We start from the raw sequence: 24,893 nt of genomic DNA on the forward strand, positions 1-24,893 counted from the left end.
AAGCAAATGCAAAGAAAAATATTAATGACAATAAATAGACACAGAAGTGGTAAAATATACGGGTTATTTAGTGTGGGTGTGGTAGTCTTTGGCCTTCCAAAAAGCCTCTGATTTAGGTTTTTGATCAGCAAGGCATGTGAAAAGCACAGGCTGTGCTTTGCTTGGCGACCATCAGGGAGGAAGAATCAGTGTTCATGAGTCTGAAAACTGTCAAGTTATAGTGATTATTTTGGATTATGGGGATTTTGTGAACGGAGCCAATTTACTTTACCTGTAATGATCATAGGAATTGAGAGCGAGTGAAGCAAGAACATGGTAGAAGCAGCTCTAGTGTGAATTAGTATTATATTGTTAGCTTCCACTCAGTTCAGGAGGGGGAAGTGTTGTTTATTAATAACCCAGGAGTCTACTAATTTCTTAGTTATTAATGACCTTGTACTTAAACCTGAAATACCAGACTAGTAGGGTTTTTGATTGACACTGACGAGACCTGAAGAGAGCTGCTGAGACCTGGAGAGAACTGCTGAGAATTCAGCCTCTGGAAAAGGTGAATGTTAATGAGGGCTATTCAGCCTTTTTATACTCTGAGGTAACATTTCAGTAGTGCTCACAGTCCCTTAGGATCTGCTTTTAAGGTCCAGAGGTTTTTTAAGTACTCAGCAGAACAAGAAGCTTATGAAGACAATTGGTGGGTTTGGAGCAAACAAAGTCTTTGTAAAAACCTGACCTTTAAACTGGCTTCATTTCATTCCTCATAGCAGCAAAAGTAGTTAGAAAAACTAAGGAGGTGGGATCCTTTTGTGTTGTAAGAGGCACTTTGGAGGGCAACAAGTTTCTGCTCTGAAAAAAAATAAACTTGCTGACATTTTCTGTCCAGGGCTTTTGACCTTCATCTTGTAGATGCTTTCCTTTTGAGCTTACATACTTCCGTGTCCATTTAACAGCCTGTTCTGGCTAAAAGCAAAGACAGGCAATTCTGAAACCATTCCTTCTGGAGTACCTTGTAGCAACAAGAATTTGAAATGGCATAGATTACTGTTGTTCGTTGCCCCAGTTGTTACTGTTGTGGGAACCTTTGGAAGTTTTTTGTTTGCTTGCAGTGAACAGCTTGACTTTGGACACTGATGCCCTTTCCAGGGTAGATGGACTCTTGTGTGTGTTCTGGAGTTTTACAATCCCTAAAATGGCATCATGGATTCTAGAAAGGTGGTAAGCAATTGCTTGGGACACTGTATCTATGAACACTCTTTATAGTAGTCACTTACTTCAAGAGCTGTTTTCACTTAATTTAGTCTTGAGAGGGGGAATTTAATTATCATGCATATTTACAGTTAACAAGAACATGGTGATCGTGTTACCATTGGTCCACATCCCGGACCTGGACACAGTGGACAAGAGTGTATGATTGCAGGAACCCCCTTACAAGGAAGGGCAAAGATGGTCTGCCACACAGCTAAGGATCTTTATCAGATGAATAGTGGTATGTAATATAATGATTATCTCAGCAGAGGTACTAGATACTGCCATAGCAGGGTAGTAGTCTCTTAGACTGCATTGTTGCTTCTCTAAGATTGTAACACATTGTTGCTTCTGTAAGAATGTAAATCAAGTCCTTCAATGGAGAAAGGGGTTTTTTAGGTGACTCCTTCATGGAGTCCACCTTCCAAGTGTGAGGTTGGCCAATAGCCTGATGAAAAATTTTACAGGTGTGAGTTGCATCTCTCCTCTGCTAACACCTTGTGCCAGTTTCCTGTCCCTGCTTCTTGATTACATTTGCAACTAGGTGAGCAGTCTTTCCAAGTAGAAGCTCCCAATGAGGATGTCAGCAGGCTATGCTGCTGTGGGAGTGGTGTTAGCCAGTCACTATGGCCAATCTGCCCAAAGAGGCTGTTCTCAGATAATGATGAAAGCTGAAATATCTCAGCTTTTGGTGTGTATGGTAGCTCTGTTTGCCAGAAACACAAAAGGGAGACCACACTAGCTGAATGAGAATGTCAGGATGAGTACTGTTCTAGTATATTGGTATTTCCCAGCCATCCTTAATCTTAGGCCCTCTTCAACGCAGTATCTCTGGTACATTTTTATTCCTAAATGGGCTGTGACCTACTGACAGGAAGCCTTGTGGCTTCCTGTACCCGGAGATTTAATTCAGTACATTATGATAAAGTCTGATAAAGTTAGCTTGACTTGTTATCAGAGATTCAGTACTTGACTGAAGATCACTTGGAGTGGAAACACTCCCTGCCTGTGGTTTTTGTTCTCTCCTTTCTGTAGATAAGATATTTGGTTCAATGTCTGGGTATGCACATGTTTTCCAGGGCATGCAACTATATTCCTGGACAGGATCAGTGCAGGGCAGAAGAGAAGCAACAGATGCTGGGCGCAGGAGGGAAGCAATAACTGTAGGCTAAGGAGTAGTATCTGCAGCTGTGCTAGCTAGAGCAGATCTGGCTGTGATGCAAGGTGTTGACAGCTAAAGCTGTCTTACCTCTGCCCTCCCAAGAGATTAAGTTTGTGAATGAGGGTAGGCTGAAAGTGTTATGGATAAGAAGCACAACATGAGTACTTTACAACACTTTGGCAAGCTGTCTAGTGCTTGCTACCTATGCACCTGAAAAGAATTTCCCTCTATACTTGAAAAAACTTTACTTCAGTAATAAGAGGTAGTTCTTAAGATGGGCCTGTAGCCTTTGATTCGGCAAAGGACTGCCCATGAAGCAAACCTTTCCAAGGAAGGGAGCAACCAGATTTTGTGACAACCAGCAGACACCCCCCTGTACTCATCACTGCTCTTCATATTCACAGCATGATTGTTGCTCCCAAGAGGCAGCACATGGCTCTGGAACTGAGACCATGATACAGACTGGAAAGGTTCCTCACTAGCAGGCAACAGTCTCTGGAATATAGCAGCCTTAGGCCTGGTGCTTCTATGGGCCTTAGTGCCAGAATGCCAGTAAAGGTGCTTTAGTGTAGTTGTTTATAAATGACTGAAGATGAAGAAGGTCTATGTGGTAAGCTTCCCAGAAAAATCCCAGCTGAAGAACAGTTGAAAGCCAGGCACAGACAGGAAAGTGATTGCTGCTTGACATTCAAAATACCTGACAGAAAACAATGAATAATCATAGTCTTGCAAGCAGTCAAATGAAATGATGAGTATGTAACCTTCTGCATGCTTGTAAATGAAGGCAGTGGTGTCTAGAAACCATGACAGAAAGATTGGAAGAGGAGCAGGCAAAAAATAGATTGTAAAATTCTGTGAGCTTGCAGCCAAGAGCGCAATCATAGGTACATGATGTTCCACCAACAGTTTAGATGTAGAAAGATGTTTTGAACAACTTTGGCAATGGATTTATCCTCCACCACGCGTTTACCTTGTCGTGTGCCTGTAACAGTTTTGATCTGGTCTTCAGTGTCCTAAAATTGTCTTCAGAACACTCCTGACAAGGGCCTGGCAGTTGAGCCAATCTTGTCCATGTAGAACATATGTAAATAGTACCAGTTTCTGTGCCTCAAGTGCAACAGTCAGCATGGCTTCCAGTCACTACATGGCAGGCAACCATGCAACCCAGATTCTAGTGGTACTGTATACGCTGTAAAAAAATGCATTGATCTCAAATCAGGAATGTAGTATGGGTAAAGATAAGATCAAAATCTGAGCAAGTGTCAATCCTGTCAGACAAGTAATCATTTTACTAATGGGAGCATATTGTCTGGTCCACTTGGTAAGAAGAAGAGATTCTTATAAAGTGACAGGTCAGCCAAAGAACATAAGAAGTGCCTCTACACCTACACACATAACAAAAGATCTCGTGTACCAGCACTCAGTCACAGTTGGCAATGGCATTCTATTTTAAATCTGTTACTTAATTGGTGCAGTCGGAAAAATGTAAATGTTCTGGATCTTAAGTGTACAGGCATCATACAGAAGGTTTTATTTATGGTTACATTTTATATGCTTATTTATGCTCATATTTTCACATAATACTGTGTAGACCTTAGACTGAAGCCAGGAAGACTCTAGTTCCTTTGCTTTTATCTGTATGGCATTATTAACTTTTTACAAGACAGTGTAGTTAATAATTCTTATGCACACTGACTGTAAGTGTGCCTATAAGCAAATAATTCAATAGAACACAGGGTACAACTGGAAATAGTTAATGGATCTGAGGGAGCAGAGCTAGTTTTAGCAAAAAAAAAATGTCTTTGAACTTTGGAATCAGACTATTTTTTTAAACCTCTGTCTAAGCAAAAAAAAAACCCCCCAAAAAAAAAAAAAAAAAAACAAAAAACCAAACCCCCCCAAAAAAACCAAAAAACAAAACAAAAACAAAACACACAAAAAAACCACAAAAAAAAAACCAAAACAAAACAAAACAAAGCAGGGTCCAAATGGCCATTCTTTAGTTCAACAGTGACTTTTAAAATACTTTAAGTATACTAAAGCAAATAAATTTCTTTCTGCTATTTCCCTCTTTCACAGCTGCACCATTTGACTTGGGCAGGAACCCTAAGCTCATCAGCAACTGCATACATGACACTTATGGTGGTAGGATATACTTTAAAAAGAAAAAGCCTGCTTCAGGTCTTTGGTAAAAGAGTGTGACCAGGCTAAGAATGTGTGCTTTGTTACACAACATGGGAACCTGGCATAGTAGATATGGCTTATGTTACACTTACTTTGCCTGCCTTGTCTTCCTCTTCTAGATCCTGGTCAGAGATTTGTCTTCTTCATGTTGCATAGTTCCCTTATTTATTCACTAGGCAATTCTGTCAGCCCTTCTTAATTCTCTGGGAATTTGGAACTGATATTACAGATTCTTCACTAAAACCTTTCCTTGACAAGAAAGGTACTGTATGCACTAAGAATAAAGCACAGAGAAAGCCTCTACATCAAAGAGGCTCAGAAATGCATGGAGAAGTACAGAAATAAGCAAGTTGTCACTCTGAGCACAGAGCCCAGCATTGATTTAAGAACTCTGCTGATGGCCCCCTTCTCATGTCTAATCCTGTTTACTTGTCATGCTATGCTAGCACTGATCAGTTGCAAGAACTTTGATTGTCTCTCCCCCTCTCCCCCTTCCATCATACCTGCAGCATTGCATCTGTAGTTCACTTGTATAGCTTTCCACCTAAGCAAAGGCAAAGTGCCTATGAAAGAGCAGGCAAGACTTCAGCATAAATGGTCAGGTTGCATTGTAGCAGAAAAATTAGTTGTAGTGCCCTGGCATGGTTGGAGAAATCAGCTTTGAGAGGGGTTGCCAAGGCTTCACTCAGTGACACTGTGTGACCGAGGCTGGATTTATGTCAAGAGTGCTTAAAAAGCCTTTTGCTCAGGTCATACTGAGGCCAGAATTTGGCCACCACGCCAAGGCTGTTTTTTTTGGGCCAAACAACAGTAAATCACACTAACAGAATGTTCTCAACAGAAATTCATTGTTAATTCTTATTTGGCACTTCATACTGGCAAAAATTCTCCATCCCTTTCAGATTTCAGTTAAATCAGGCCATAAGTTCAGAAGTTGTGGGAAATTAACCTGCATAGTACCTTGTATTTGTTTCTGCCAGGCAAGAAAAGCCTTTCAGGAATTTACAGCAAATCTTCTAGTGTATCACATATAAATTGCAAATGTCATTTTTCATCCCCTGGATAAAAGAATTCCAGTGTTCCCATCCATGTGCATGTCCACATTTTGGTACCTGTGTTCCTGCAAGATTCCTTGACACAAAGTAATGCATCATAGGGTGCTAACTCTTTGAATGCATTTATTCAAAGCTGGATGAAAGATTTGCAGGCTGAGATCCTGGGAGTACAGGAGAAATATTAAGCAAATGCTTACAATGAGGTAAAAATTACAGACATTGTGTGCATGAATTCAGCATTCTTTGAAAGATACAAAGTAATTTTTCATCTGAACCGAAGTTCATATGGAGTGCTACTAAGTAATCTATACTATGTACTGCAGATTAGAAGTACATTAAGAAAGACTGCATATGGGGCAGTGTGAAGAGACCTGGCCTAGCAGTGAGTAATCCAATGGAAACTGAGAAAACAGCTTAAGCAAAAAAAGAAAATTTATGTAAATTTTACTTCATCAGAGAGTTAAAAATCTTAATATTCTGTGAAAAATCAGAATTCAGCAAGCAGATCCATATATTATGTTGCTTCTATTGCTGCTAAAATAGGTAAAGGGCATGGATTAGTCAAGAGACATGATTTGCTTTTGGTGAATACCTGTTACTTTAGAGGAAGGAATATTGTGTACAATTCCAAGAACCCAAGTCTTACACAAATTTTGAGAAGGAAGCCATCTGACTCATTATCTACTAATCAAGTCCTATTTTTGCTATAATATTTACACTTGTATTTTTATTACCTTTTTTTCTTCAGAGTGGTGAATGGCAAACTTAACTATGATTTTACTGCCTTGGATAATCTTATGGATCACCTGTGGGAAAATAAGCTGATTCCAGGTAAGGGCAGCTCCCTGCCTCCACAGCTTAGTATATCTGTTCATCCATATTGTACAATCATTAGAATATTCTTAGAAAGCTTCTCCAAAGCTGGCTTTGATAAAAGATTCATTATTTACTTATTTGCCTTTACATCATGTCCCAGTGTGAGCAAAATGATATTATAGCCATTAAGACAACACAATTGGTTATACATTGCCTTTGAAGGCAGTTTCAGATGGTTGTACTTGTAAATGAGATCTCTTGAAGAGAATATTGTATCCATTGATGTATACCTAAAAGGGCTAGAGAAGCAGATATTCCAGGTATAACTTCCCATAAATTTATGCAAACATCCATTGTTTCAAGTTTCCTCTGAGCCCTGCATTTATGTTGACAGCTATTAGTTTTGACTACTGTAGTCACTGACAAGTAACGAGTAACCTCAAATCTGAAATATTTCTGGTGGGAACATGTAGAAACAAGAAAGAGAACCCATTTAATTATGCTTCTTCATTAACAAGTTTGTTTCAGATGATGTGATAACCCTTCATTAATAAAAATGAGATAGCATTCACAAAAAAAGGAGACCAATTTCTTATATCTTTTTTAGGATTTGAATTGATGGGGAATCCATCAGGATATTTTTTAGATTTTGAAGATAAAGAGCATGTAGTACAGTGGAGAAACTTAATTACTGTTCTGGCCAGGAGATACATAGGTAAGTTAAAGAAAGAAAAGCCTTGTTATTTGTTCTGTCATAATCCTTTCTAGCTACTTCAAAAAGTTCTGTGTATTATGATCAATTTCAAGACCCTGAATTTCAACACAAAACTGGAAAACAAACATGCCAGAACAGACCATGGAGACCATGGGATAATAGTCTGATCCATGGCCAACATCCAGAATGAATAGTGTTCTGGGTAGCACATTTGGCCTGCCTTCAAGGACTGACTTTTAACCTTTTTATATTGTTGTGGTTGCAAACTACCAGCTTTCACTGGAGCATGATAACGTGAACACTTCTCGTATGCCAGCTTCAAATATTTCTAACAAGGCAGAAGGCTCAACCTGAATTAAGGGTAGGTGAGTGCCCTAATCACAAAACTATAAGTCATCTCCCTCTCACCTTCCATCTTTTTCAAATATTGCTGCATTTCATCAAAAATGAGAAATAATTTTGAAACTCACAAATTACATTTCCCTCATTATTAAAAATAATGAGGGAAATGATCTAGTGATAGTTCTGGGTGCTGAGCCTCACCTGCAGCCTGAACTAATAGTATTGTCTGTATAAGTAACTTATTGATAGTGTTTGATATGCAGCTCACTGATAAATGAGACCTCTCCTACAGATAGGTATGGATTGCAGCACGTTGCTAAATGGAATTTTGAGACGTGGAATGAGCCAGACCACCATGACTTTGACAATGTGTCTATGACAGTAAAAGGTGAGCATGTTTTGGAGCACTTCTGAGTGTGGCAAAGTGAGACAGGTGTATGGGACGAGCAGAGGAGTGACAGTGAGATGTAAGTTACACTGACAGAGAAGTAAGGTAGACAGCAATGATAAGGAATGTGACAGGTATACCAAATCTGTTTTGCTAAGGTCATGTTACTGGCTACACTTTATTCCCTACTTGGGTGTCAGGGGTTGTGGCACAGAAAAAACAAAACAGGAGTTACACTAAGAAGATGCAGTTCATTAATTGCATATAAAGTACAGGTTAGCAGTAAGGGGGAGCAGGGTGGAATAAGAGAAAGACTCCTCACTGAAGTTGCATGCTTTGGGAAAATGCTCATACAAGTCCTTTAGAAGCACCTTGTGAAGGCAGCTGAAGTTCTGATGTCTTCTTGTGTTGTCAGTGCATAGGAAAGGGTAGTCCCAATTCATGAGGTCTTGCAAATAAATCAAATAATAGAGTTATAGTATCTTCTCATAGTTTTAGATCCAGTTTCTGTTTTGAATTACCATCTTTGATATATTCATCTGCTTGGACTTACAGGGTTTCTCAACTATTATGATGCTTGTTCAGAAGGATTAAGAGCAGCCAGTCCTTTTCTAAAATTTGGAGGGCCTGGGGATTCCTTCCATCCCTTACCCAAGTCACCCATGTGCTGGGGTCTTCTGTGTCATTGCTACAATGGTACCAACTTCTTCACAGGGGAGACTGGTGTAAGGCTGGATTACATCTCTCTCCATAAGAAGGTTAGTCCAAGATTTCAGTTTAAAGTCATTTTTTTCAATCAGTTCAATCAAAGTTATATTTTGTTCCGATTTACAAAGTTGATGATGATGATGAGTGTCCAGCCTATAGCAGGAAGCACGGCTACCTATTCTTGAAAAACTTTAAAGATGTTCAGTTACAAGACTTCAACTCAAAGCAAATTTGTCTTTGCCTAATTCCCAAATGGAAACAACTCTTCTACTTACTTTCCATTTTATATTCTAGGAGGAACTCATGCAAGTAGCACATGCTGTAGTAGATGAGGTAAAAATACCAATTGTGTTGGTCCACAGCAGCTTGGTTCCACAGCAAGGAATATGTTTTCAGAATATGTTTTATGTTTATGACTCTAAGTTATGTCTCTATGTTTACCACTGTTTTCTCATTACCACTAAGGAGATATGAAATATTGTTGCAGGGAGATGGGAATTCTCTCTACATCTTGCAACAAGAAGTAGAAGCAATTCAACAAATTCAGAAGCTGTTTCCAAGTTTTGCTTCTGTTGCCATATATAACAATGAAGCAGATCCAATGGTTGGATGGTCCATTCCACAGCTCTGGCGAGCTGATGTGACCTATGCTGCTATGGTTGTAAAGGTAACAGTTCATTGGTAGTTTCGGCACAGTAGTGTCCCTTGATGTGTTTTTGCAGTTGAAAAATAGACATAACAGTTAATTTTTAAGCAGCTACTCAGACTAATAGATCCTAAAAAAGGAGATCTCACTACTGGTGCAATAGGGGGTTTCCCTAAGTAGTCTTGTTTTAGTAGCTTGATTTAATTTGTAAATTTAATTTAATTTTTGTTTTCTTCATCTTTCCTTAAAAAAAAAGTCCAACTTAGGACCAAATTGAGAACTTGACAGAGAACTGCTAGAGAACTGAGTTGTATACAGTCCCCCAGTTAGATCCATCTGATAAGATTACTCCCACATATGCCCTCTCCATGCAATACTATTGCTCTGATGTCAGTACTGCTGGCTGTCACCTCACATATGTGAGAATTATTTCCCAGCTCATTCAGAAGTTTATCTCATAAAGAGGCATCAAGTATAATAAAGAAGTGCCTTGAGCTCTCAGCCTAGTCCATTCTTTGGTTTGGGATGCTGGCTGTACACATGATCTTATTAATTACTGCTAGTAATTACTGATGTTGACCAGAAAAGCAGAAGGAGAAGAGAGTGCTCAACATTCCCGCTTCTGCAGTAATTGCACCCTAGCCTCAGAGCAAGCTCAGCTCTTCCCCTATATAATAATAACTTGCACTGCAGGCCTGGTGCTTTGTGACCCACTACCTTAAACAGCACATAGAGTCCAAGTGCTCCTTTACAAAGGAATAATTCCCAAACACAGGAGCATGTATGTCACCCAGAAAAAAGTTGCATCTTATCAGCTGCTCCTGAGGAGACAAAGGCTCCCAGTTCCCTGAGACTGCATATACAAGCCATCAGGCAACAAGTCATTGACTGCATCACAGAGAGTTTGCAAGATAAAATAGCAGTGCTTATAATGATGTGGTGATATGAAGGGCAAAAGAAAGACACATCCAGTGGAAAATTAACACTTGGTTGTATACGACCTGAAGCACTGTGTTCCTTCAGAGACACAATTGTGAGACTGTTCAGTTGTCAGCTTTCTGAAGTTCTGCTTAATTCTGATACTCAGGCACAATCTAATAAGCAGAGAACTTGAGAACTTTGATGTTTTTCGAGAGAGCAGCACAGCAACCAGTGAACACCAGGAGAATTAATTCCAAGTTAGCACCAAGTGGGAAAAATGACTAATTGAGAAACAGAATGCAGGACCAGCTCACAGACACTGATGTAGTGGGTACAAAGCAACTCCAGATTTGGAGAACCATTTAGATTTAATTCAGATGGTAAATCCATTACCATTATTAATTAAGTATTCGAGACAGAGGGGCATTGTTTGTAGTGCAATAGACAAGGAATTGTATTCATTATCTGTGAAGAGTTCTAGTATTAATTATTTAAGAGACTTACTACTGGAAAAACTATGCAGGTACTTCAGATTTTACAGTGATTGATATATCACCTAAAGTACAGCTTTTCCAAGACTTATGATAAACAGTTATTTTCTTCAGTCTTTTCTAAAAAGCAGAGTGACAGTTCTTTACAGAATGCTGTAAAGGTTTTTAAAAAATACAGAGACTGCATGCTTGTTGTTTTTTCTCCAAGGTGAAGGTTCATTTCTCTATGATTTCACAGGTAATCATCCAGCACCAAAACCTGCTCATTTCCAAAGCCAACAACACCATCAACTACTCGTTACTGAGCAATGACAATGCCTTCTTGAACTACTACCCCCATTACTTCACCCAGCGGACTCTGACAGCACGTTTTCAGATGAACAACACAAAGCCGCCTCATGTCCAGATGGTGCGGAAACCAGTGCTGACTGCCATGGGCTTGCTAGCACTGCTAGGTATAGTAAAGAGCACATCAATTACCTGTCCTACCTAGAAGCTTCCAGCCTAAGAAAGATAGTTCCAGCCATCCCGCTGTTCCTAAAAGCATGAGTTCCCTTACTCACTGTTTACTAGCTGTGTTAAGAAAATTATTTCATGTTAAGAAAATGACTTCATTTCTTCAGACAGACTGATATTTCAGAAAATATTCCTGAGAGTCTGTTATCTGTTTGATTTAACTTACTGCTTTGTTTATACCCTCTGTGTGCCAACCACTCATTTTTTGTTGACTGGTACTTCCCTCTTGTGATGCAAGGGGTACATCCCATCAGGCTGCAACTGTCTTTAAGAAATCCCTGTAGCTGGAAGACACATGCAGGGAGAACTTCATTCATTGTCACCTGTTTTCATGTTGCTAGCTGAACTGCTAAGCATAAGAACTGCTGTAGTATATACATACTCTGCTGTTGTACAGTATATCTGACTGAAGGCTGTAAGTGGCAAAACCTAACTCAACCTGTGTACAATCTATTTGCATGCTTTGACCCTGCAGCTTCTGACACAGGACTGACTAACAGTGATGTTTACAGTTGTCACGTTTTTTAAAGGAGAAAAGCAGATTTTTGCAGAAGTGAAGATCAGAGGAGATGAAAGTGCTCAAAACAGCACAGTTGGTGTGCTGGCATCTGTGCATATCCCAAGTGAGACACAGCCCTCAGACAGCTGGCAAGCTTCAGTACTGATGTATTCAAGTGAGGATAACAGGACTTCATCCAACATCAGCACTGTCATAGTGAATGCCACCCACTTCCCCAAACACAGAGGTAAACAAATATCATATAGACAACTCATGTTAAGTGATCTTTAAGACAGAATAGCAGCTGGAAAACTTCTACTGCGTTACCTTTCACTGCAATAGTGAATTAATTTCCTAGCTTCCTCTGTCATCTTTTGTGCACTCCTAGATTTTCTGAAATATAATTGTGTCCTTCTTTGAAAGGTTCATTCCTAATGTCTACACTTTGACCCTGCCTTTAATGGCAACTGCCAAATGCTACCTTTTTGGAAAACTAGTGATCGCAGTGTACTTGACTGGATATTACCAGGCAGCAATTCTCTTAATGAGATGACTCCAAGACAGCCAACATGAACACACAATTGCACAGCTGATGCAGTTACCCAACAAATACATGCAAAAAGAAGATTTTGGTTCTGGTTGTGGAAATAATAGTTTGAAATGTAAACTTGGTAAATGCAAATTGTACAGCCTCATGAGAGTGCTAGCCATGGGACTTTCCAGTGGATGGCAGGCTCCAAAGTGCTGAAATCACTTTTGAAAAGGTAGACTTACACACCTGCTAAATTTATTCCTGTTAATCTTTAAATCCAAATAAAGAGTTTACTTCTGTTTTTTGTGTTCCTACAGAGATGGTGTATGTGATGTATTACATGGATAACAACCAAACGAATCCCTATCTGAAGTGGAAGAACCTAGGAAGCCCTGACTTTCCTTCTCCAGAACAGTTCCAGGAAATAAGGGATGTCGAGGTATGATTATGTGTTAGCTTGAAGTGTTGTACGGGTAAAGTGCTTGTGAAAAAGACAACAAATCAGGCCTGTAACAAAAATTTTCTTAGCCCACAGTTGTTCACTTTTCATATACACAAAAAAAATCACTTGCAGTCCTGCAGAAAAGTGTAGCTCATGCACACCTTATGCCTTTGTGTTTTGTTATATGACCTCTTCACTCTGGGCCTACCTGTAAAATAATGCTCTTGGGGAAGTTCCGCCTTCTCTCTGAATCTTCAGTGGGTTTTGAGACTCTTTCTGTTCCATCTCCCCAAGTAAGTCAAATGGCCCTGTGTATATTACAGAATGGCCAAATTGCTGGATTAGAATGTTGAAATGAACCTCCTTAATAATAAGAAAAAAAAACCTCCCTGAGGTGAAAACTAGCCAGTGCAAGTTCAGAAAACTGTGAGGGGCTCACAGGGAGACCGACAGTTTTGCCTAGTGCTGAATGCACCATAGAGGTAATTAAGGAGTCAGTCTTCTCTGAGGAGTCTCTCCTCCCTATGGATAAAAGCCATGCAGAGATTACTTACTGTATGTGAGCATATGTGAGAAGCCTGTCACTTCAGCTCCCCTTCCCATAGTTTCCCCTATGCATTCAGACTCCCAGGTTAAAACCGGAGGTCGTCTTTATCCCCTTCAGGACCCGCAGACAGAGTACTCACTTTCTGACTTTGGTATACAGTACTGTGTCTTCTCTTCCCAGTCACCATAACTGACTATTGCTAAGGCCTGTGGGATACTGTAGGAGACATCAGCTCTTCCTTGAAAAGAGCAGCAGCAAGATTTTAGATGCTCTTGGCTATCTGGTACAGCCTCATCCCCAGAGACCAGATGTGTAGCTGTTGTAGCTAGCAGTAGCTTGCTGTGCATGCTCAGAAGAGATGGGGCCATGATTTGTAAAGACCTCGAGCCTGAAAGGCATCCATGGGAGGTTACAGAAGTGACAGATTGTGCCTAGGGGCGTTTGTGATCAACCCAACTTGTGAGATGGACAAACCCTCTGTTTCCTGAAGAGCTGGAAAACAAGTGAGTATAAAGACTCCCAGTGTGGAGAACTTTGATGCCTGTAAGCATTAGCAGTACCAACTCTATTGGAAATTTAAGTGTCCTAAAGTAAATACACAGGCACTTTACACTGGTTTAACAGTTGGTCTTTAGATGCTGTAATGAAAGATTTTTCACAAATCTACTCTGGCTCCGCAGGACCCACTGGTAACAGGTCCATTCCCATTTCCTGAAGCTGGCATCCTGACACTGAAGCAAGACTTTCCTGTTCCCTCAGTCTTTCTTATCCACATCTGTGCAAGACCCAGATCAGCTCCTGATCAAGTATGTGTTGTATTCTACCATCAGACACATCAAAACTGAAACTGCTTCCTGCCTTAAATCTTAGAAGAAAACCATTTGAGTTAATTTATTGTTAAAAGTATAAGAATTAGTAAATAAAAAATTCTTCTCTCTTTTGATGAGAAGTCTCTCAAAGATATAATTCAAGATAAAGTACTACATAGCAAGTGATAGGAGCCATCACTTGCTATATGATGGCTCCTATCACTTGCTATGTAGTACTTTACCTTGAATTATATCTTGTAGTACTTTATCATTACTAAGATGAATGGAAGATCCCATGGTGGGAAATTAGTATGACAGTACTTAAAAGTGCAGTATCTCTTTAAAAATTACATGGTATGCTACAAGGACTGACAAGTTAATTGACAGCTAAAATGGAATCATGGCTGCCATATTAGACATCTGTATCTGCTCATTCAGTCTCATCCATGTTCACAATGGTACTCAGAGCCTCTGAAGGTCCTCTGCAGGGTTGACGAGTGGGAGACATAGACTGCAAAAAGCTACAGAGGCAAGAATTTTGGTTTTACTGATCTCAATGGAAAAAAAGCAGATAATTTGTAAGGAAGGATGAACACAGAAATTTGACCTGTCTGATTGGTTTGTACAGTTTTTTTACATGGGCTTGTGTCTTTGGACAGGTGACTGGTGTTCGTTTGATCCCTCTCACAAAGGGGCAGGTAATGGTGCTGTGGGATGATGACTGTGTAAAGTCAAAGTAAGTAGCTTTAAAATAAAATCTATACAAATGAGTTACCAACATACTACTCCCTAAGTCTCCACAAGCCCTACAGAGCAAAACAAATTAAACAGTTAATGAATTGTTGCTCCTTGATAGATGATACAGTGCATTTGTCTGAAAAAATGAACTGCAGGACCTCTGTGCACAAACTGTGAAGAGCAACCCTGCCTAATTTGCTGCCTGATCAAAGGAATTTGCTTGTTGGTCACCAGCATTCAGTGGCATTTCTGAGGGGATTCTATTCAGCACAGCAGATAGGAAGATTCATGGTAAAAGTTACGTTATCAGCAGATGCCTAAGTGGGATCTTACACATTTCTGTAAGAGATGTGAACTGGAAGAGCAAACCTCCAGTAGCTTTCTTCAGCAAGCTAGACTCAACTGGAAAACCTGGTAAACTCTGAAAGGTGATCCAGTGTACAAACAGATTGCCTCAGGAAACAGTGACTTAGGTCCTTTTTAAGCCAGTCTCCCTAGGTTCTTCATTCTTGATAACTCTGGTGTCTGAGTGAAAGATGCGTGACATTTTGTGATGCTGCATATACCCAAAGCAGCAAGTCAGTCTAGGTGTTTTTCTGAGGACTTTTGGAGCCCTGGTTCTTCGTAATAGTGCCCATTCATTCCATCCTACATTTGGTAGGAATGAATCAACTGAACATTTATTATTTTTGTCCTTCTTGTTGAAATAGCCCTGATTTTTCATAGTATTTGACAGTTCACACATTATCAGTTGTAATTACAAACCTCATGGTTCTCTTTCTAGGTGTATAAAGACATTTGAAGTGGAATTCTCATCAGATGGACAAGTGTACCGGCGGATTAATGCCAAAGACACAATATTCACTCTCTGGGTCTACAGTCCAGGTATGGCAAGAATACTCACATTAGGTAATCTGTCACGTGATATTGCCACTCATGAATGTGTGAACCATTGTTTAGTAACTACTGAAGGTAGGTAACTTGCTAGTAACACACAGTCCCTCACAAATAAGAGCGTGTTCCTTCCTTTAGGATCATATTCTCAGTAAAAGCCTTATTCTCAAGGACAAGCAGAGGTTGAGAAGTAGTCATGAGGACATTATTAGTAGTATGCTATGGATAATTCCTTGTCACAAAAGCCAGTCACTGAGCTGCAGGCCTGACAAGGTCCCTGAGAAGTTAAGGAGCACTTTTGTAGCTGGTATAGAAATATGCAAAAATGATAACAAAAAAACCCACAAAAAACCATGACCAGACCTTGCAATAGAAGCTTACTCAGATGAAACATCCAAGTGAAGGAAGATACTGATGTTTTATCTGGGTATTTTTTTGTTTATCTGCAGGTAGAGGGTGGTGGTTGTTGCTTTTTTGTTTGTTTTGTTTTTTCTTTTTTAAGCAAATGCTGTCTAGTTTGCAACATGACCTTCCAACAAATATTGATAATAAGCACTGATGAGAGCTGAGTGAAACACAGACAAACCTTGCGTTACAGTGATACTATTAAAAAGTGGTTGAGAGATGTTTTTACCAGAAACAAGGGCTTACCTTACCCTGAGAAAGTCTTAACATCAGCAATAGTGCATAATAAAAGTTCAGAGCTATTATTGCAATGTAAGGGCTGCACAGGAGAGCAAAGACTGTAAATGATAGCTATGACAAATCTCTGAAAATATTAGTCATTATTGTATTATAATATTATATACCAGTTTTAATAGTTTGTTTCAAAACTAACAGCAACAAAAAAGACTGCTTGAAAAAATATCATGTCTCAGCAGTCCTTATTGCTAGGAACTTCCTCCTCACCCGTTGTTTCTCACATTCTCTTTTCTAGAATAAAAACACTAAAACACATATAAAAATCAATTAATTAGATAAAATACCTCCAAATTTATATTGCTTGTGTGTTCAAAGATTCTGCTAGGGCAAGCTGTGTTCTTTGAACTGGATCAAGGATAAAAAGCAGCAAAACCACAGAAGATCAGCTCACATACCTTTAAAGTAAGTGGTGCTGTTTCCTGAGTAGAGTAGAGGGTTCTCAGTCAGCCTGCGTGCTTCTTCTTCTGCTTCTTCGTTGAACCTGTCCCCACATAACCTGTTCCATAGGCAAAATTCAGGCAGAAAAGTAAGTCTGAAAACAAGGAAATTACTAATTGTGTGTTGCAGATGTCACAGCCTTCTTCGAAAGGAACTGCGGGGAAAGTAGTCCTATAGCTGTACTTGCTCTCTAGTAAGTAGAGAGGACATCTTTGGTGAAACAAGATAAAAAAAGTCAGTACTTGGCCATGAGGAATTTATTATCGTTTTTTATCAGACAGGCAGAGACACACGTAGGGTGCAGAACTGATTTTCCCAGCCTGTTCCACAAACCTACATTTTACAGGACTAGTGCCTGCTTCACATCCTCCCAGTACTACAAGTGTCAGCATGACACAGTGACCATTTCTAACCTTTTCATTTACAGGAAGCTCGGTCTCCGGTTTTTACAGAGTGCGTGCCATTGACTACTGGGGGAAGGCAGGCCTGTCCTCTCTTCCTGTGGGGTACATTGAAGCTTTCAAGTGACGCTGAAGAGTGGTGCCTGGCTTGTTGTCAGAGTGGCCTTACAAATGACAACTCCCCAGAAAAATAAACTCCTCCCAGGCTGAGGAGGGCATATGGAAATGACATGATGAAGTTAGGAATGCAAGTTAGAAGCAACTGCCCCTGTTAACTCTTCACAGCACAAAAGACAGCATTATCAAACAACCACAACTGCCAATGCAATTGGTAAGAGGCTGCCATAGGACAGGGATTCAGCCTGGTAACTAGGAATTATGGGAATACATATTTATTATTCCCCTTTTTTCTAACAGCCAGGGCAAGTTAAGATTTATAGAGGTCACAAACTGTAGCAGGAACAGAACCATGGCTTCACTGTGTGAGTAAGATGGTAGCAAAGGCACATGGAGAACCTGTCTGTGAGTTAGCTGGCTGCCTTAGCTGCCAGCCTGTCTTGATTTAGCAGTATAATGGAAAAGTGCACAGCAACAAGACACATTCAGAGCATGAAGTAAAGGATCCCTTAGTTCCTTTGGCTGGTTAGTCACAGTGGGTTATTTCAGAATGCTTGCCATGTCTTCAGGTGTATGAGGTTTTTTCACTCTCTCACAGAGGGTTTTCCACCCAGCTTTCTCAGTATTTGTGACCATTACATAGATGCCAGAGTAATTTCCCATAGGCAGAGGCAGGGGTATCAGCTCATTCTCAGAGGGGAGAAGGCACAGAAAGCCCTAGCCTCCAGACTTCCCTGCCTTTTCTCTTTTGTGCTTTTGCCCAAGTCACCTGTTTGCACTGTGGCCATCAGCAGCTGCCTCTTTGTGGTAGAGGCTCTAACCCTGAAAGTCCCTCTTTCTCTCCATTGCTGTCACCTAGCCTGGTGTCCTTCAGCCCTTACAGCTAACACCTCCCCTCACAGACTGTAAGTTGTCACTCAGCTCTGCATGGCCAGGAGAAAGCTGAAACACTAGTTAGAGCCTTTTGTGTTTTCATATGACAGGACAGCACACTCTTGAATGTAGCAGGGCTACTACTTAAGACACTTAGGAAATTAACAAAGAATACTTTGAGCTCCTGTGCACAAGTGTATGATAGCCCTAGATCAAGGGCTACAGATCACCACTGGCTGTGCTTGCAGGTGCCAAACACTTTATGTAAACAGCAAAGTTGCCTGAAATTGCAGGGATGCTGCTCCTTCCCTTTTCACAATTGGCACAGTTTGAGCTGTGCCTTTAACAGGCTTGCAGAGAGAAGGATAATGCCAATGAAAACAGCAGGAGTGTTTTCCATAAGAGGAGTGACTTTGTCACACAAACAAATCCCCTACTGCTCTCTTTGCTGACATCAGCCACCTCACCAACATAACAAAAAAACCTGCATATTTGATGAAACATTCAGGTCTCAGCAAAAAAGAAGTGCCCAAGTTTGCACAGTAGGGGAGAGAGCTGAACTACCTCAAATACCCTCAACTCTTACAGCACAGAAAAGAAACATACAAAAGTCAGCGCATGTGAAATGTGACCTTGTATCTCCTTACTTGCTGGTTAGTTGTTCAAGTGCTTTTACTGAAAATTAGTCTTAAAAGATTTACTCTGTCACAGAATTCAGATGAAATGTTTCTTGCCTCATTTAAGTTTTAATAAGGGGCACTTGTCACATCCTAGTCCTCCAATTCCTTGTCCGTACAGGCAGAACAGAAAAGGGCCATGGGTCCTACTGAATTGAAAACCCTCTAAATTTAAGAAAAGTTACTGTGGCATTCTACTTGGATGGAGATGGTAAAAATACATTTCAAACTTGTGATAATTGCCCCTGAGTGAAGAACCAGTGTATACAGTTAAGTAAAATCTAGCAATTAACACGTTGTTTTGCTAGTATGAGGTGGAACCACAAATAAAATGATTTAGAGAAATACTAAGTATAGGGTCTCGAGAGATTTTAGTGTGTCTGGAGCAGGGAAAGATGTAGGAGCTTGAGTAGACAGTTTAGTGTGTTAGGATGTCCTAACTGAGTAGCCCTTCTGCTTCAAAATTTTCCCACCCTGGCAATCAGAATATAGCAGTCTTTATCAAACCAATGACTATGTACTAGTTACAGGTGTATTAAAAAAAAACATTAAAAAAAAAGAAGAAACATAGCTGTAGTGAATAGTATTGATTTTGTTATGCAGGGATGAAAATATATAGATGTGCAAACCATGAAAAATAGAAGATTTCTTCTGAAAATCTTCTTTGCTGCTATGATATAAACTCATTCCTTTAAGAAATGAGCATGTATTAACAATTACAGAGAGAAGTTGGTATTTCCAGGTATGAGTTTATTTCTAACAAATTATAAAAGTTTTTGAAATGGCGTTTTCTTTTTTTATCATTTAATGTCTACAGAAAAATGCTATTTAGTACTTGAAACTTGAGATTTCTGTAACCATCTGTTGCTGGCTCTGATAGTGTTTCCAAAATTGCATGTTCAACTAATCTCTCTGTTACATGTAGTGATCAGCCCCTCATTACAGTTTGAGTTTACAGAAGTGCCAAGTATCTATAGCACCAGGTGTGAATAGCAGGTGCTTAGTAGTTCTGTAGTATCATAACCAAGGCAAGGCTGCAGAGCACTCATGTATGTCTTTTGCTGTTCATTAATCCAAATAAGAATATGTAACTGCAACTGCAACATGGGATTATTTGCCTGTGCTTCAAACAAAAGCTTGTGAGGCTATATAACCATTTTGCAACTGAAAGAACCTTTCAGAGTATTTTACATTGTCTAATTGTGTATTGCTACATTTGTTACCGTCTTCTGTGACAGCAAATAAAACTGGTTATTAATCTTTCACATGAAACCTGTAAAAACAAGATCTGATCACTGTGTTGTAGAAACTGCTTACAACTCATCTTAATCTTGCAAAGTAAAGACTACTCTCAAGGACTATTATGTTTTAACTCCAGCCAGCAATCAAGTACCATGCAGCTGCTCGCTGTGGCTACCAGCCCAAGTGGTAAAATAGGTCCACTTGTGGAAATTCCAACATTACATATAATTGAAGCATAAAAATTTCGAGGCTGAAGTAGAAACCTAAATGCATAGATTGCCTCAGCTACCAGAACCCAGGGAAAACGGGAAAACTGGTCAAACTGAAGGTGGTATTACAGTGTCTGATCTCAGGACTTGCAGTGTCCTTGCTGGAGGAGGTTCACTGGTGTGTGAAGGACAATGTCCTTGCAGGGTCCCTCCTGCTGTTGCGCAGTCATAGTCTTTCTGCCATCACTAAAGGATCTTCTGAGGACAAAACAACAGTCCTTTTAATGAATAAACAATTTTTTTTATTTTGTCTTGTTAGTGGAAAGTTTGTGCAGGACAGAGATTATGGCTTGGGACCTATATACACACTTAAAACCCAGGAATAATAGACTGCTTCTCATCAACCAGCTCAAACAGCAGACAGAAGATGTCTGCCTCTAGTATACCTGAGATGTTTCATGTTGAACTCAACAGAATTTCAAGAGAAGTGTAAATCTCATCAGCATACACTCATGACTGCCTGCCCTATCCTACCTTGTCTTTCACATTTCCTGCAGTCATTAGAGACAAATGGATATGATGTAGCTCCCATCTGTTCATTAACTTACCACATCATAAAATAAGGACTTGCTTGTGGTCCCAATGGAAACATGCTCCCCCAAGTACAATTCCTGGGGCACGTGAACTCTATGGTATATTAAACCAGAATCACCTCTATATTTCTATGATCCTTCAAGCTTTGTCTCATGTGGCTAAGGAGGAATTTTACTGCCTATCTTGTCTGGACAGACTACACCAAGCACAATAAAGATGCACTGGGACCTACATATTGATTGTATCTTCTTGCTACAACTCTTGTCTGGTCTGGTTGCACAATTAGTATAGACATTAAAAATCCCACTTCTCTAAGACTGGTAGTATTGGTCTGACAGTTTTGGCCAAAGGCCACACTCCTTCAGCTAAGGGTTAGTGCTGTCTAATCAGTTGTTATACAAGTCTTAAGGTCACAGATTCTACCCCAATACTTCCTGCTGGGAGAAGGGTGGAAGTGGAGAACATTCAATCAATGCACTGACCTTGCACTTAATCCAGCAGAAAAGGCTGATATTTTTTCAACGCTCAGTAGTTCTCTGTGTAGGGTTTTATTAGGATTGCCTGCTAGTGCTCCTATGTTTCTGTCCTTAGCTTTAGGTAGTAGCTCACAATCTTGCTCTCTGTCAGGATAGCTTTCCCTAGACCTGAAGAGCAAGGACACATTTGTTCAAGTGGGTTGAGAGCCTTACAAGTATTGCCAGGAAATCCTGGGAAATACAAGTTTGAGAGACTTCAATGTATCTCTGGGATAATGTCTCTGGTCCTGGAGAGTTCCTCTGGTCTTTGGTTTCTATACTCTTTCTGTCTACAGTGGGTAAGATTGTGCAAGCATCTTGCAGAAGCTGTTTAACGGTGTAGTGCTCTGAAGGTCTTAGTCAACATCAGCCTTGTTCCACACACCTTTTGGAAGCCTCAGGAGTAGGGGCTGTTCAGCTTGGTCTTACCTCTATGCTTCGTAATTATAAAAATTGTGTAGTTGATAAACTGCAGGGTTCAGCAGGATGCTGGGATGTTCTAGACTGGTATTTTTATTACTAGGAAACACAAAGTGAATGTGATTTTACTAAAAGCAGTGGGAAATACTTGTCAATAATGCTGACCCAGGTTACCCTTTTTCTACATGGAGATTTCCAAGTACTCTTCATTTTCTCTATCTGTGAAATTCTTTGCCATAAACCCAGTCTGTTCTATATCTTTCAGTTCTATACTTTGAAATTCTTGAGTTCTATCCAGATACTGAAAACTGTATTATGGAGGCAAAGAGGAGCAAATTACTGTTAATGCCATTAGAAATGCAAGCACCCGCTTATTTAAAGCATTGTACAGTGTTACTGAAAGTTGCATCTGTTTCACTGCATTTGTGGTTCTCCCCTTGGGAAGTTTGCTGCAGGTAGCTCTGCATCAGACATGCTCTCGAGTCCTGTTTTTGGCTGGAGCCATCTCACTGATGTGCCTGCACACTGCCCTGTGTCTTGCTGCCCCCACTTGCTGGCTGAACTTTCTAGGGGAATCCCAGACTTACCCTGTCACCATGCTGCTGTCTGACAATCAGCCCTGTCAGGGGATGTGCCCCTCTTACCATCCTTGCTCTGCCCCCCCTGTTCAGTGCTGGGGAGTGACTCTGCCCCATCTGTGCTGGAAGCACCCTTGACTGCTGTCTCACTGCTCCTCAGTGAGCATCCTCAGTGCTTCTGCTCCCCAACAGACTGGACAACAGGCAATAAAAAACAGTTTCAGAGGTACCTTTTTTTCAAAAACATTTATTGACAAATGCCACATTAGGTATTCCCTTGAAAATTCAAATATCACTATTATATTGCACACTGTTTAAAGATCCCCCAATATTTTCATGTGTTTTTCAGGAAAAACACACTATTCCATACTATGATTTTTTTTTTATAATTAGTTGAGTGGCAACTTCAAGACCAAGTGGTCTGGTTTCTGTGCTTAAGGATAGGATCAGAAGCTTACTTTTAGCAGGCCCCTGGAAAGAAAGAAGAGTAAACTTTAGTCTGTGTAAGTAAATTTGCAAAGTGCTTTAACAGCCATTAAGTCTCCAGTGAAGTAGTAACTACAGCTTTCCTAGGGTACTTCTGAATCACAGTACAAGACTATGATGCAGGGTGCAAAAGTTGCTGTTTGCATTTCTCTCTATTGGCATAGACACAGGCAGCCTTTTCCAGTTAGCCATGGGCACTCAGCTTTCCTGAGGACCCAGCCATGACCCTGCAAACCAGCTGCCTTCCCTCTGCTACGGGGAGCAGTACAGAAGCATATGGGGCAGGGATGTCGATGCCATGCCCATGGCCTTGGGTGATGACAGTACCTGCTCTGTAGTAGAGGATTGGCTGACACAACAACGTGCTGTTCAGGAGATTTTAGCTGCCATTCCTTGTCCCACAGTGCAGAAAACCTGTGTTATGTGGCTTAGTAAAGGGTCAACTTCCAGGCCAGGTAGTGAGGTTGTGAAGTGTGTGAATGCTCAACTGCCAACAAAGAAGAATTTCTGCCTTCTGCAAAGCCCTAAAAATGTGTCTGCCTATTTCATGGGCAGCATTTGAACTAGAAGATCAATTCCTGTACCTCCAGAAAAATGTTCTCAAAATGGCATTAAACATTGTCTGTTTGCATGCATGTGGAGAAACTGCTGACTCCCACTGTCAGCTGACGCAGTCAGAAATGCTGCTCAGAGCCCCTCACCCCTGCTACTCAGACCACACAGGACACAAGTCATGATGGAACTGAGTGTGAGAGTGGTCCTTCTTGGAGGCACCTTTTCATCTTTTCCTGGAGGACACTGCACGGACTCAAGGTAAGATACTATTATGCAAGTGGCCAAGACAAGCATTTGCAAGAGCAGAAACACCGACTTGTTGCATCCATCCCTGTACTGTCTACTACAGTAACAAGGCTGATCTTCATCTGGTAATGTACCAGTTTCAACACACAGGATTCCAGTAAGTAGCAATCTTAAGGCTGCAGAACCAGCCTGTAGCAGGCTCTTGTTCTTTATGGATTTCCCTTTGTAGCTCTTTTCCTATTAGATCTAACATGAGGAAAAGATTGCTAAAAAAGAACAACTGAGTTTGCTGTAGTTCTGTCACATTAACAGCAAATGCAGTCACCTACTGTGCAACTCAGTGAGTTTGCTAATTAGCTGAAGTACCTGACTGAAGCACAGGCTGGAACTGGCCAGACATGCAGATTTCCTCCTGCTTTTGGCGCACAATGCGCTGGATGGCTGGTGGGAGGCCACGGGGGTTGCGCGAGAAGATCAGGGAGTAGCCATCATCACAGGAGCCGTCCTCCTTCAGGCTGCGGCAGGCGTAGGTGATGGCATAGTTATCATAGTCAGTGTCAATCACCCAGTAGTTGTCCCCTGAAACAACAGAACACACAGGTTTGTCACAGTGGGCACAACAGAGCAGAGGTGGATCCTTCAGCAGGGAGGTGGCAAACTTCACATGGCAGGGATAACTCTCCAAAGGATCTATAATCCTGTTACACATCCAGCTTATCTCCACACCATGAGGGGAAGAACTGGGACAAGCACAGGCCATCTTTAGACCATGATTTTCCCCATGATGCTCAGTGCATTTTCACCTTTTGTTTCTTAGGCTAGAAGTATTAGGAGGACTAGGATTTTCTAGGTTTTCAATGACAAAATACCTCTTTATGTTGCATGGTGGAAGGAAGGACATACAGTACAGATTACATTTCCTGTACAGGAAGCCTCAGTAAAACATTCCTCCTGTTTTCTAGCCTTGCTCAACTTAGTTCTTTTTGGTGTGGCTTATCTGCCAGTACTAAGGGAATGTACTTTTTTCTTACACCTTAGAAGTCATCCCCAACTTCCACAGCTGAGGAACTGCAGCTATGGGAGGCTTGGGCACAAAGGATAAGCTTTGAAAGGCCCTCAGTGTAACTGAGGTTCAGCATGAGCAGTTTCTGAAAGGTGGACTTGAGTTAACAGCTCCATTTCTTTGAGTCCAGCTG

At 40.7% G+C, this 24,893-nt stretch overlaps 2 protein-coding genes across 10 annotated transcripts in view; one reads left to right on the top strand and one right to left on the bottom strand.

The window, feature by feature from the left end:
• IDUA (alpha-L-iduronidase) overlaps window positions 1–24,893 on the top strand; it is a 55,698-nt gene that overhangs the window by 25,951 nt on the left and 4,854 nt on the right. For 2 of the 4 annotated variants that reach the window (XM_053968710.1, XM_053968713.1), the window contains 12 exons: window positions 6,389–6,471; window positions 7,064–7,171; window positions 7,806–7,901; window positions 8,457–8,659; window positions 9,097–9,276; window positions 10,906–11,122; window positions 11,696–11,929; window positions 12,532–12,653; window positions 13,884–14,009; window positions 14,672–14,748; window positions 15,535–15,635; window positions 17,212–21,128. In XM_053968710.1, coding sequence (XP_053824685.1) covers window positions 6,389–6,471; window positions 7,064–7,171; window positions 7,806–7,901; window positions 8,457–8,659; window positions 9,097–9,276; window positions 10,906–11,122; window positions 11,696–11,929; window positions 12,532–12,653; window positions 13,884–14,009; window positions 14,672–14,748; window positions 15,535–15,635; window positions 17,212–17,312 — 1,648 coding nt within the window. In that variant the 3' untranslated portion in view covers window positions 17,313–21,128. Of the gene's footprint in view, window positions 1–6,388; window positions 6,472–7,063; window positions 7,172–7,805; window positions 7,902–8,456; window positions 8,660–9,096; window positions 9,277–10,905; window positions 11,123–11,695; window positions 11,930–12,531; window positions 12,654–13,883; window positions 14,010–14,671; window positions 14,749–15,534; window positions 15,636–17,211; window positions 21,129–24,893 lie in introns of those variants that run through there. The other 2 variants (XM_053968711.1, XM_053968712.1) reach the window with 2 other exon arrangements.
• The window catches only part of LOC128802396 (purpurin), a 48,871-nt gene continuing 46,415 nt past the window's right edge, over window positions 22,438–24,893 (bottom strand). For all 6 annotated transcript variants that reach the window (XM_053968717.1, XM_053968714.1, XM_053968716.1 and 3 more), the window contains 2 exons: window positions 24,064–24,276; window positions 22,438–22,881 (listed from right to left, as the gene is read on the bottom strand). In XM_053968717.1, the coding sequence (XP_053824692.1) occupies window positions 22,871–22,881; window positions 24,064–24,276 (224 nt within the window). In that variant the 3' untranslated portion in view covers window positions 22,438–22,870. The remainder of the gene's footprint in view (window positions 22,882–24,063; window positions 24,277–24,893) is intronic.

Source organism: Vidua chalybeata, chromosome Z, assembly GCF_026979565.1.
Source record: "Vidua chalybeata isolate OUT-0048 chromosome Z, bVidCha1 merged haplotype, whole genome shotgun sequence".
Taxonomy (NCBI): domain Eukaryota; kingdom Metazoa; phylum Chordata; class Aves; order Passeriformes; family Viduidae; genus Vidua; species Vidua chalybeata.